Source organism: Salvelinus namaycush, chromosome 31 (genome assembly GCF_016432855.1).
Source record: "Salvelinus namaycush isolate Seneca chromosome 31, SaNama_1.0, whole genome shotgun sequence".
Classification (NCBI taxonomy): Eukaryota; Metazoa; Chordata; class Actinopteri; order Salmoniformes; family Salmonidae; genus Salvelinus; species Salvelinus namaycush.
This window is the reverse complement of record NC_052337.1, coordinates 9078522-9092085: the sequence shown is the minus strand read 5'-3', so window position 1 is coordinate 9092085 and position 13564 is coordinate 9078522. Positions and strand designations below refer to the sequence as shown.

At 45.6% G+C, this 13564-nt stretch overlaps 2 protein-coding genes and 1 pseudogene across 4 annotated transcripts in view; 2 read left to right on the top strand and 1 right to left on the bottom strand.

Moving 5' to 3' along the window:
* The window catches only part of LOC120025733 (SEC14-like protein 2), a 32173-nt gene extending 28181 nt beyond the window's left edge, over positions 1 to 3992 (top strand). For 2 of the 3 annotated variants that reach the window (XM_038970333.1, XM_038970331.1), the window contains 3 exons: positions 266 to 399; positions 2230 to 2372; positions 3647 to 3992. In XM_038970333.1, coding sequence (XP_038826261.1) covers positions 266 to 399; positions 2230 to 2372; positions 3647 to 3977 — 608 coding nt within the window. In that variant the 3' untranslated portion in view covers positions 3978 to 3992. The remainder of the gene's footprint in view (positions 1 to 265; positions 400 to 2229; positions 2373 to 3646) is intronic. The other variant, XM_038970332.1, reaches the window with a different exon arrangement.
* A 5237-nt stretch (positions 3993 to 9229) lies between these two features.
* On the top strand, positions 9230 to 11012 carry LOC120025949 (vacuolar protein sorting-associated protein 37B-like). Its single transcript, XM_038970700.1, has 2 exons — positions 9230 to 9418; positions 9619 to 11012. The coding sequence occupies exon 2, from the start codon at positions 9622 to 9624 to the stop codon at positions 10027 to 10029; it is 408 nt and encodes a 135-aa protein (XP_038826628.1). The 5' UTR covers positions 9230 to 9418; positions 9619 to 9621; the 3' UTR covers positions 10030 to 11012.
* A 249-nt stretch (positions 11013 to 11261) lies between these two features.
* On the bottom strand, positions 11262 to 13564 carry LOC120025962 (annotated as a pseudogene).

Below are 13564 nucleotides of genomic sequence, written 5' to 3'. Positions count from 1 at the left end.
TTAACTCGGTTGAAAGCTGAATCAGGTTAGTTACAACAGGTAGTAACAACAGTTGGAGCAAAAACCTACAGGAGGGTAGTTGTCCAGGAACAGGGTTGGAGAGCCCTGGTCTGTATCGTTTTGAGATGTCACTTCTCGCCATTAGGGGGCAATCTCACATCAGGTGGTGGTGGGCCAAGTGTACAGCTGTAACAAACTTTTGAACCTCCCCTGTCTTTCTCTCTCGCTCTCTCCCCCTCTCTTTTCCCCCTCTCTCCGTCTCTAGCTAACTGGCAGGAGGTGTTACTTAAGCACATTGACCCGGAGCAACTCCCGGTGGCGTACGGAGGAACCCTTACTGACCCTGATGGTGACCCTCGCTGTCGCACCATGGTGAGAGAGAGGGAGGGAGGGAGCGAGGTAACTTCCACAAAGCTGTGAACGATCTGAGAGACAAGGCAAGAATGGACTTCTACGCCATCAAAAGGAACATCAAATTCAACATCCCAATTAGGATCTGGCTAAAACTACTAGAATCAGTTAAAGAACCCATTGCCCTTTATGGTTGTGAGGTCTGGGGTCCGCTCACCATCCAAGAATTCACAAAATGGGACAAACACCAAATTGAGACTGCATGCAGAATTTTGATAAAAAATATCCTCCTTGTACAACGTAAAATACCAAATACTGCTAGCAGAGCAGAACTAGGCTGATACCAGAAAATTGCTTTTCAATTCTACAAACACCTAAAAGGAAGCGATTCCCAAACCTTCCATAACAAAGCCATCATCTACAGAGAAATTAACCTGGAGAAGAGTCCCCTAAGCAAGCTGGTCCTGGGGCTCTGTTCACAAACACACCCCACAGAGCCCCAGGACAGCAACACAATTAGACCCAACCAAATCATGAGAAAACAAAAAGATAATTACTTGACACATTGGAAAGAATTTACCAAAAAACAGAGCAAACTAGAATGTTATTTGGCCCTAAACAGAGAGTAATCAGTGGCAGAATAACTGACCACTGTGACTGACCCAAACTTAAGGAAAGCAATAACTGTTTTTTGTTGTTGTTTTTTTAAACCATTATTTTACCAGGTAAGTTGACTGAGAACACATTCTCATTTACAGCAACAACCTGGGGAATAGTTAGAGGGGAGAGGAGGGGGATGAATGAGCCAATTGGAAGCTGGGGATGATTAGGTGACCTTGATGGTCAGATTGGGAATTTAGCCAGGACACCGGGGTTAACACCCCTACTCTTACGATAAGTGCCATGGGATCTTTAGTGACCACAGACTCTTGCTATAGCCTTGCTATTGAGAGAAGCCGCCATAGGCAGACCTGGCTCTCAAGAGAAGACAGGCTATGTGCACACTGCCCACAAGATGAGATGGAAACTGAGCTGCATGTCCTAACCTCCTGCCAAATATATGTCCATAGTAGAGACACACATTTCCCTCGGATTACACAGACCCACAAAGAATTCGAAAAACAAATCCAATGTTGATAAACTCCCATATCTACTGGGTGAAATACTTCAGTGTGCATCACAGCAGCAAGATTTGTGACCTGTTGCCACAAGAAAAGGGCAGCCAGTGAAGAACAAACACCATTGTAAATACAACCCATATTAATGTTTATTTATTCTCCCTTTACACATCGTTATAACACTGTATATAGACATAATATGACATCTGACATGTCTCTATTCCTTTGTAATGTTTACTGTTCATTTTTTATTGTTTGTTTCACTTTTGTTTAGAACTATTTCACTTGCTTTGCTAATGTTCTATTTTATTTAACCTTTATTTAACTAGGCAAGTCAGTTAAGAACAAATTCTTATTTACAATGACGGCCTACACCGGCCAAACCCCGGACGACGCTGGGCCAATTGTGCGTCGCCCTATGGGACTCCCAATTACGGCCGGTTGTTATACAGCGTGAATGTAAACATCTCTATTGAATTGAGAGAGAGAGAGAGAGAGAGAGAGAGAGAGAGAGAGAGAGAGAGAGAGAGAGAGAGAGAGAGAGAGGAGGAGAGAGAGAGAGAGAGAGAGAGAGAGAGAGAGAAGAGAGAGAGAGAGAGAGAGAGAGAGAGAGAGAGAGAGAGAGAGAGAGAGAGAGAGAGAGAGAGAGAGAGAGAGAGAGAGAGAGAGAGAGAGAGAGAGAGAGAGAGAGAGAGAGAGAGAGAGAGAGATGTGTTTGTTTGTGCATGTGCATGAATTGATGTGTGTGTTGTGGTGGTAGATAAACTACGGCGGTACGGTGCCCAGGTCGTACTATGTTCAGGACAATATGGTCAAGGTCCAGTACGACAACAGTGTGACCATCAGCCGAGGCTCCGCCTTCACACTGGAGTATGACATCACTACCCCCAGCAGCATCCTCAGGTAACCAACCTTTAACCCTGACAACTGACCTCTAACCCTTACCTTACTTCCCAAACCTGTGTAATCTTTGACCTTAAAGCTGAAATCCGCATAAGGTGAAACAGTGTTACTGATCGCCCCCAGCGCCTTTGTTGTTTTTGTTGCTGAAACAAACAAAAAATCTGCAGTACTTATTGTGTTCTATCTCTCATGCAATGATGCCTGAGGGAAAACAACAGTGTTGGTTGTTTGCAGAAACTTCTTTGTTGTTGTAATATCCCAAACGGACGTGACAGTTTCACCATTAAGGATTCCAGCTTTAAGTCTGACCGAACACACTAGAGTTAAACCCTGACCCCAAACTAACATGGGTGTCTTCCATATTGATTTCTCCTACCCAGTGGTGATTTCAGATCAGTGCAGATGAAGGAGAGGAAGCCACTTTACACTATGTATGCAGCCCTGGTAAAGATGTCACGTGGAGTAACACCTCCCCTCCTCTCTTGTCGTCCTTCCTCCTTCCCTCTATCTCCCCACCTCCCTCCATTCCCCTCTCCTCCTCCCCCTTCTCCCTCCATCTCCTCCTCCACCCTCTATCTCCCCTCCTCTCTTCTCGTCCATCTCCCTCTCCTCCTTCCCTCTATCTCCCACCTCCCTCCCTTCCCCTCTCCCTCTCCTCCTTCCCCTATCTCCCCACCTCTCCATCCCTCTCCCTCTCCTCCTTCCCTCTATCTCCCCACCTCCCTCCCTCTCCTCCTTCCCTCTATCTCCCCACCTCCCTCCCTCTCCTCCTTCCCTCTATCTCCCCACCTCCCTCCATTCCCCTCTCCCTCTCCTCCTTCCCTCTATCTCCCCACCTCCCTCCATTCCCCTCTCCTCCTCCCCCTTCTCCCTCCATCTCCTCCTCCACCCTCTATCTCCCTCCTCTCTTCTCGTCCATCTCCCTCTCCTCCTTCCCTCTATCTCCCCACCTCCCTCCATTCCCCTCTCCCTCTCCTCCTTCCCTCTATCTCCCCACCTCCCTCCATTCCCCTCTCCCTCTCCTCCTTCCCTCTATCTCCCCACCTCCCTCCCTCTCCTCCTTCCCTCTATCTCCCCACCCCCTCCCTCTCCCTCTCCTCCTTCCCTCTATCTCCCCACCTCCCTCCCTCTCCCTCTCCTCCTTCCCTCTATCTCCCCACCTCCCTCCATTCCCCTCTCCCTCTCCTCCTTCCCTCTATCTCCCCACCTCCCTCCATTCCCCTCTCCTCCTCCCCCTTCTCCCTCCATCTCCTCCTCCACCCTCTCCTCTCTAGGTGGCAGTTTGCCAGTGATGGGGCAGACATAGGCTTTGGGGTGTTCATGCGGACCCAGGAGGGGGGTGGGGCTCAGAAGGTGGGGGATATGCTGCAGGTGGTGCCTAGTGAACGCTACAACTCACACATGGTCCCAGAGGACCGCTCACTCACCTGCCCCGAGCCTGGAACTTGTGAGTACACACTGCTGAGGCTGCTGAGCGAAGGACGGCTCATAATAATGGCTGGAACAGAGCGAATGGAATGGCATCATACTATGTGTTTGATGTATTTGATACTATCCTACTCATTCCGCTCAAGCCATTACCACGACTCCATCCTCCCCAATTAAGGTGCCACCAACCTCCTGTGGTACACACACACACATTGGTAGAGACACACACAGATACACACACACATAGATGAACACATACACACAAAGATGTTCAGGACCCTATGCAGTCGGGTTGTTCTAGATACTGGTCCTCTGTCAGTCGGGTTGTTCTAGATACTGCTGCTCTGTCAGTGGGGTTGTTACTGGATACTGGTCCTCTGTCCAGTGGGGTTGTTACTGGATACTGGTCCTCTGTCAGTGGGGTTGTTACTGGATACTGGTCCTCTGTCAGTGGGGTTGTTACTGGATACTGGTCCTCTGTCAGTGGGGTTGTTCTAGATACTGCTCCTCTGTCAGTGGGGTTGTTCTAGATACTGCTCCTCTGTCAGTGGGGTTGTTCTAGATACTGCTCCTCTGTCAGTGGGGGTTTTCTAGATACTGCTCCTCTGTCAGTGGGGTTGTTCTAGATACTGCTCCTCTGTCAGTGGGGTTGTTCTAGATACTGCTCCTCTGTCAGTGGGGTTGTTCTAGATACTGCTCCTCTGTCAGTGGGGTTGTTCTAGATACTGCTCCTCTGTCAGTGGGGTTGTTCTAGATACTGCTCCTCTGTCAGTGGGGTTGTTACTGGATACTGCTCCTCTGTCAGTGGGGTTGTTACTGGATACTGCTCCTCTGTCAGTGGGGTTGTTACTGGATACTGCTCCTCTGTCAGTGGGGTTGTTACTGGATACTGCTCCTCTGTCAGTGGGGTTGTTCCTAGATACTGCTCCTCTGTCAGTGGGGTTGTTCCTAGATACTGCTCCTCTGTCAGTGGGGTTGTTACTGGATACTGCTCCTCTGTCAGTGGGGTTGTTATTGGATACTGCTCCTCTGTCAGTGGGGTTGTTACTGGATACTGCTCCTCTGTCAGTGGGGTTGTTACTGGATACTGCTCCTCTGTCAGTGGGGTTGTTACTGGATACTGCTCCTCTGTCAGTGGGGTTGTTACTGGATACTGCTCCTCTGTCAGTGGGGTTGTTACTGGATACTGCTCCTCTGTCAGTGGGGTTGTTACTGGATACTGCTCCTCTGTCAGTGGGGTTGTTACTGGATACTGCTCCTCTGTCAGTGGGGTTGTTACTGGATACTGGTTCTCTGTCAGTGGGGTTGTTACTGGATACTGGTTCTCTGTCAGTGGGGTTGTTACTGGATACTGGTTCTCTGTCAGTGGGGTTGTTACTGGATACTGGTCCTCTGTCAGTGGGGTTGTTCTAGATACTGGTCCTCTGTCAGTGGGGTTGTTCTAGATACTGCTCCTCTGTCAGTGGGGTTGTTACTGGATACTGCTCCTCTGTCAGTGGGGTTGTTCCTAGATACTGCTCCTCTGTCAGTGGGGTTGTTCCTAGATACTGCTCCTCTGTCAGTGGGGTTGTTATTGGATACTGCTCCTCTGTCAGTGGGGTTGTTATTGGATACTGCTCCTCTGTCAGTGGGGTTGTTACTGGATACTGCTCCTCTGTCAGTGGGGTTGTTACTGGATACTGCTCCTCTGTCAGTGGGGTTGTTACTGGATACTGCTCCTCTGTCAGTGGGGTTGTTACTGGATACTGCTCCTCTGTCAGTGGGGTTGTTACTGGATACTGGTTCTCTGTCAGTGGGGTTGTTACTGGATACTGGTTCTCTGTCAGTGGGGTTGTTACTGGATACTGGTTCTCTGTCAGTGGGGTTGTTACTGGATACTGGTTCTCTGTCAGTGGGGTTGTTACTGGATACTGGTCCTCTGTCAGTGGGGTTGTTCTAGATACTGGTCCTCTGTCAGTCAGGTTGTTCTAGCTACTGCTCCTCTGTCAGTGGGGTTGTTACTGGATACTGGTCCTCTGTCAGTCTGGTTGTCACTACATGGCCACGCTGGAAAGAAGGGAACCACAGTTTCCACCACCAACCTAACCGATATTTATAATTTTAGCTTTCTTTTAAGCATTCTTGTACGGTTAAATAGTTAACACACACACGTGGACGCAGCGGTCTAAGTTACTGCATCACAGTGCAAGAGGCGTCACTAAAGTTCCTGGTTCGAATCCAGGCTGTATCACATCTGGCCATGATTGGGAGTCCAATAGGGCGGCGCACAATTGGCCCAGCGTCTTCCGGGTTTGGCTGTCAATGTAAATAAGAATTTGTTCTTAACTGACTTGCCTAGTTAAATAAAGGTTACACACACACACACCACACTGACCAAAATTATTTTGTTGGCATTTACATATGTCCCCCTTACCAGTAAAATATTATCAAACTCTATTTGCTGTTTAGTTGTTCATTCATTTCATTCTCAACCAGGATTTCCATGCAACGACGTTTGGGTCTTTGCCTGTCAAAAAATATATTTGACGTATCAAATAACACTATTTGACCAATCATGACCGGAATATGACTGCACTTCACATAATAATTTAACACGTTCATATTTTTTTTTACATAGTTATTACACATTCATTACACTATCGCTCGTATTTCATGTCACAACGATTCATCGATACGTATGTTATGATGCTGGTAAAGTTGTCTCGTGCACCTACAGTGCTGGTCATTTAAAAAAAAAGCTAACTAGCTCATGGATGCAAACAATGTTCTTCCCCAAAAACATAGCAAAACGACAATCTGTTTCAGTAGCTATCGTTAGCTAGCTAGCTAACTATATAGCAAGGTGTCATCTAAAATAACCCTAATTTATAAGACGGTTCTTATTTTATTATTGGTGGTCGGACCCATCTATGTGAAGCTAGCCACAATAAGGATTAAACACAATAGTGGACATTGCGGTTAGCCTTCAAAATAAAAGTATGTCATTGACAGTGATGCAAATGAATACATATAGTATAATTATGCCATAATTGGAATAGATCATGCTAAACGAGGTTGGAATGTTGTTATATAAAATCAACAAAAGACAATTTTGTTAATTTGACAAATCTATTGAAGTCACACTGGATGTATTATACTTTAGAATTGCATTGGGGCATACTTATTTCACTGTACAGCCTTACCTATGGATTGTGGATCAATGACATGGGGTATCAGTCTACTCAGTGCCACCCAGAGAACATTTGCGTCATAGCTCTTATTGCGGGACTCTGTAACAACAGTGAATTGAGCCACATTTATTGTCAACATATGTGTATTGAACACTATTCCAGAGGAAAAACAATACTGCGTGGGTGTTTTGGAGTCTGATAAGTCCGAGGACGTTGGGAAAAAATATCTTGGGTATTGAGTAGACTGATACCCCATTTCATTGATCCCCAATCCTTAGGTAAAGCTGTACAGTGCAATATGAATGTCAATACACACAATAGGCTGACTGGGGAGGTGATTTCAAATTGACAGTCCTGAGATAAGAGCTGCAATGCTAATATGTGCGTAAACTCTTCACAGTTGTGTTCTTTGTCACCGAGTAGACTGATACCCCATTTCATTGCTTCACATTCCAACCTTGTTTAACATTATATTGTCTAAATATGGCATGATTCCACAAATTGTAACCTTCTGCATCACTTACAAAGAGATACTTTTATTTTGAAGGCAAACTGCAAATTCCACTATTGTGCCTAATCCTTATTGTGGCTACCTTCACAAAACATAACCAGGTCCTGTCGAGCATCACTAGCCATATGAAGCTACTAACTGGCTGCTTATAACGTTAGCTTTGGGCAACAGGGTTAAGTAGCTGGCTAGCTATTTATTTTCATGAACTGAAGTTTAATTTCAATAGGCGAACAACAAGTGGCTACCTAGCTAATACTTACTCACACGGATTCCTAAATCATTGCTAAGAATAATGAAAATGACTGCAGTTTCTACTGGTCATTGTTTTCAGGCTGGTTGTATTGGTGCTAGCTTAGTACCAGCTAAAGCTAGCTACCCCAGAAGTTGTGGTCGAACAAATAATGCTTTATTACCAACGCGGTATTGTTTGCAGACTTTTTTGTACAGCTTTGACAGTGTTACTGATAGTAGTGGTGGCGTTTGGCTTGCACGTGCAAATTCAGAACACACAACATTCTATAATAGAACTGTGTTATTTGACGTGTCAAATGAAAAGCTTATTTAATGCTTTAAATACTGTTATTGTCAAATAGTGTGGTTTGATGTCTATCTTTTTTTGACACGTAAAGACCCAAACGGCATTCCATTGTATGTTGTGAAGCTAATAGCAACTCCGGTAGGGCAACATCTGAAAAATAGCGCACTTGGTAGTGTGTACCATTGCTCGACCAGTCGTGAAAGCCAACATCACCCACGACAGAGAACGGTTAATTAATTGTCAAGGACAATGAATTCCATTATCTTGCCGTTAATGGATTTAGCTCGTGAGTTGTCTCGCTGAAATGTTCTTACTGTTTCAAATGACTGCTCGACTTGTTGACTGCTTGATCCACACAGCAGACATTGTGGGCCAGGTTAGGAATGCTGTGTTGCACATATAACGCTAAATTTTACGTGCCGTCATTACGTCATGTACCTATGTTATATAGGTATGCACGTCAGCTTTGACATTGGTTTTGCACATCGGCGTTAAACTAGACATCGGGCCGATACCGATGTTGGCATTTTTAGCTAATATCGGCCGAAACCGATATGTTCACCGATATATCGTGCATCCCTAGTATAGATACCTTAATAGAAAGTTACTCAAGTAAAAGTGAAAGTCAGCCAGTAAAATACTACTTGATTAAAAGTATTTGGTTTTCAATATACTTAAGTATCAAAAGTAAAAATAATTTAAAATTCCTTTAATTAAGGAAAGCAGACGGCACCAATTTCCATTTATAAAATGTACGGATAGCCAGGGCCATTTGTGTTTAGTGATTTTGCCAGAGGCAGTAGATGACCATGTGTTCTTTTGATAAGTGCGTGAATTTGACAATTTTCCTGTCCTGCTAAGCATTCAAAATGTAATGAGTACTTTGGGTGTCAGGGAAAAGGTATGCAGTAAAAAGTATAATATTTTCTTTAGGAATGTAGTAAAGTAAAAGTTGTCAAAAATATAAATAGTAAAGTACAGATAATCTAAAAAACTACTTAAGTCGTACTTTAAAGTATTTTTACTTAAGTACTTTACACCACTGGTACCGTGACAACAATTTTCTCTGTCCATTCTAGCAGGGCCATCTAGTGACTACCCTGTCAGACAGCTGTTACCTGATAGGCTTTCCTGTACTCAATGCTGCTTAGTATCCTTTGAATGCCCCAGCTAGCCAGCTACTGTATTCAGTCCCATTACATTGATGCTCTGCCCCAGGGATCAAGTCACAACTTAGGTTCAGGACAGTCATTCACTGTAATGCTTAGTGTTTTAGTGTATTCTAACCATTTCTCCCTCATCTTTCTATCCCTCAGACCATGGTTCAGGCAACAGCTCTCTGGACATTCTGCTGGCTCTGCTGCAAGCTGAGGGAGCCAAGATAGAAGAGGAGACTGAGGTGACACACACACACCAATACGTTCACAACTACACTAGAATATACATTCACAACTACACCAACACTAGAATACACTCATAGACATGTACACACTCCTACACGCACAAGAATACTCACTCTAGGATATTTTGTGTTGGTGTGTATTATGTTGAGTCTGTATGCTTGTGTGAATATAACCCTGCTTTGATGTCCCTGTGTAGAACATGGCAGACTCGTTTCTGGATGGAGAGCTGGCTCTGGACTGCTTTATCGACGACTACCAGCGGAGGCGCCATCTTGCTCACGTGCGCCGTGTAAAGATTGACAAACTTCGAGAGCTGGTGCTGAAGGGTCTCACTAGACCCCAGCAGACCCCTACCCAGCCCAGTCGACCCCAGGACTTCCCATCTACCCCCTACACAAATGGAGCCCTCTCCCCCCAATCTACGCGAGCTGCCCCTCCTCCCTCCCCTCAGCACAGCGGCCTTTCATACCAAGTCGCCCCGTATCCCGCCATGCCTTTCCCCAGCCAGGGTCCTCCAGGCTACCCCAGCAGCCCCTACCCTCAATCCCCCCAGCAACACCCCACCTCACCATGCCTGCCCCCCCAAACTGGCTTCATCATGCAGTGAGGGGGGGGTCTGTCGCCATAGAAACACCATGGATGATGACCCTATCTACCTTTGACCCAACAATGAGTGTTGGTGACTTAACCAATGACAGCCTGTCAGTAACACAGGGAAAACTCCTGACTGACAGGCTCCCTCAGACTCAGTCCAGTAGCTACAGCCTGGGGGTTGATTCTCTTAGGATTTTATTCTAAGACTAGCTTTCTGATTAATCTGAAGACATAACTCTCTGACTGGTATTTATATGCTGTGTAGATGAGATGTAGTTTTTGTAAACTGAAGGTGGTGTCTTCCTGTGCGCACACTTGAGTATGCGTGAAGTTGTGTGTAACCCCAAAGGTCAGGACAGGTGGTGTGATAATAGTTAACCCTAAAGTTCCTATTCTTCTAAAGGAAGGAGTCCGGTATTGTCACAAATATAGCTAGTCCATCAACCGTGAACAGAACTACTCAAATAGATTTCAATTCAATATGTATTGTAATCGAGGTGCTTTCCTATTCATTGGTGGAGGTTCTTTCCAGTAGGTAGGGAGGATGCAAGTCCAGGAATATACTATGTTATTTTACAAGGGAACATATGGATTTGAATGACCTGCCAAAGATGTTCTCATCTTACCTACTGACTTGGCACTTTGTTTGAGTGATTGTTTTGTATACCGGTATAAGAGGTAGTTATACCCCACCTAACTGGAAGATGGATATGGAAAATAACCATGCAACCTAAATTAATGTCAAAGTTGCCATGTGGGGAAAAGAGATCTACAGCTGGCTGTACATCTAGTTTGCTTTGCTCATACAAGCTCACCTCAAGGAAAACACATGGGGGTTCAAAAATGAAATGGTGCAGGAAACATTTAAAATATGAACTACAGTAGTCCCTGGTACTGTACATCTGATCTACACTCCCTAGGAACAAACATTCATGGCGTAATGGTAGACTGACAGGTTGACTTTCATCCAAATCAATAAATGTTTTATAACCAATACTAAGGTGTTCTATGCCTGATGTGTTTGTTGCTATCAACTGGACACAGTGGGTAATTTAACTATTGTGCTGATGTAGTTAACTTTGGCCCCCCCCAAAAAAGGATACTTTCCTGCTTGATTTATTTTTTTATATATTTTTTTTTACATATTTTTTTAAACCATTACATCATGCTGGTAAAAATCCCCAGGAGAATGGAACAAAACACAACTTTTATTGAAATTGTCAATTAACTTAAACGTGTCAGTGTTCAGTACTCTTCTCCTTCCTCAGCCTCCCCTTCCACTGAATCTACTCCCACCTCTTCGTAGTCCTTCTCCAGGGCAGCCAGATCCTCTCTGGCCTCAGAACTCCCCCTTCTCCATACCCTCTCCCACATACCAGTGCACAAAGGCACGCTTGGCGTACATCAGGTCAAACTTGTGGCCGAGCCCAGGCCTCAGCGATGGCCGTGGTGTTGCTCAACATGCACACAGCTCTCTGGACCTTGGCTAGATCTCCACCTGGCACCACCGTGGGTGGCTGGTAGTTGATGCCAATCTGCAGGGCACAAACAAAAAAAGTCAAATACTGACTAACCAATAATTAACATGCCAAGTGCCTTAAATGTTTAGAAGCATAGATCAGTGTGAATTAATTAATCCATTGCTTATTTACCTCGAAGCCGGTGGGGCACCAGTCGACAAACTGGATGGTGCGTTTGGTCTTGATGGTGGCGATGGCAGCATTGACGTCCTTGGGCACCACATCCCCACGGTACAGCATGCAGCAGGCCATGTACTTCCCGTGGCGAGGGTCACACTTCACCATCTGGTTGGCGGGCACGAAGCAGGCGTTAGTGATCTCTGCCACAGAGAGCATCTCGTGGTAGGCCTTCTCAGCAGAGATGACCGGTGCGTAGGTGACCAGAGGGAAGTGGATACGGGGGTAGGGCACCAGGTTGGTCTGGAACTGTCAGGTCCACGTTGAGGGCTCCATCGAAACGCAACGAGGCAGTGATGGAAGAGACAATCTGGCCAATGAGCCTGTTGAGGTTGGTGTAGGTAGGACGCTCGATGTCCAGGTTACGACGGCAGATGTCGTAGATGGCCTCGTTGTCAACCATGAAGGCACAGTCTGAGTGCTCCAGGGTGGTGTGGGTGGTCAGGATAGAGTTGTAGGGCTCCACCACTGCTGTGGACACCTGAACACATACACAAGAGGTAGAACTTCATCATTAGGTGTTACATAATGAAAATGTACATATCAAACAAGTATTGAGTACAGGGATATAAAGTACAGTAAACGTTTTGCTGAAGTGGAAATCTACCATATAATCATGTGAACAACTAAACATTAGCAATACCTGAGGGGCAGGGTAAATGGCAAACTCCAGTTTGGACTTTTTGCCGTAGTCCACAGACAGTCTCTCCATGAGCAGCGAAGCAAAACCTGAGCCAGTTCCACCACCAAAACTGTGGAAGATCAGGAAGCCCTGAAGGCCAGTGCACTGGTCTGACTGGGGTGAGAAAGAACACAGGTTATGGACAAGTGATGGGAAGTTCGGCTCTTTTTACTGACTGATCTCTTAAGACTCAAAATAACGAATCTTTCCAGGGCACCAGGACACCCTACCTGTGAACAATGAACTGAAAACTCTAAATAGTCATGATTCTACAAGCCTCTTGTTCACATGTCGTTCACCATAAAGGGCTTACTAGAGCTGTCATTTGTGACAGACTTGTAAAGTCGTGCTTTAAACAATATACATTTGTTAATTGCCAGGCATACAAATACGATTTTTTTTCTTGGTACATTTGAGACAGGGTCTAATTGTGGCTGCAACTGGACTAACTTGTGAACGACTATTGGCGGAATGCAATGCTTAACTGCCCCTTAGGGTGATAAGCGCAATATCGTTTCGGAACTGCAGCACTCCAAACGATTCATTCTCGAATTTGTTGGGCAGAGGATGCACATGGCTTCAGGCTAACAAAAAAAATACAAGCTAACGTTACACACCAGCTTGCGAACTCTGTCCAGCACCAAGTCCACGATCTCCTTGCCAATGGTGTAGTGGCCTCGAGCGTAGTTGTTGGCGGCATCCTCCTTACCGGTGATGAGCTGCTCAGGGTGGAACAGCTGACGGTATGTCCCGGTGCGGACCTCATCTATGAAAAATCATTCTCTGGTCAGGGAGGATTATATTTTTTATTACAGCATATGGTAACCATGGCTTAGCTTATTTCGTCCTTACCAACTACAGTTGGTTCGAGATCCACAAAAACTGCACGAGGGACATGTTTTCCCGCTCCTGTCTCGCTGAAGAAGGTGTTGAAGGAGTCATCCCCTCCACCTATGGTTTTGTCGCTGGGCATCTGCCCATCAGGCTGGACAGCAGTACAGCTCCCAGCATGCATTACCGATCTGCACACCAGCCTGACCAACGTGGATAGAGATGCACTCACGCTGTGGAAAATACAATTTCAATAAATTAGCTTGCTAGCTCCCAAGATAAATGTGTCAAAGCTGACAGATTTACTTTCATGTTGTTAGCTAGCTACTTTACGCAGA

What these genes read in the sequence shown, in the direction of transcription:
- LOC120025949 (XM_038970700.1), top strand. Translation starts at nt 9,622, where the DNA reads ATGGCAGACTCGTTTCTGGATGGAGAGCTGGCTCTGGACTGCTTTATC.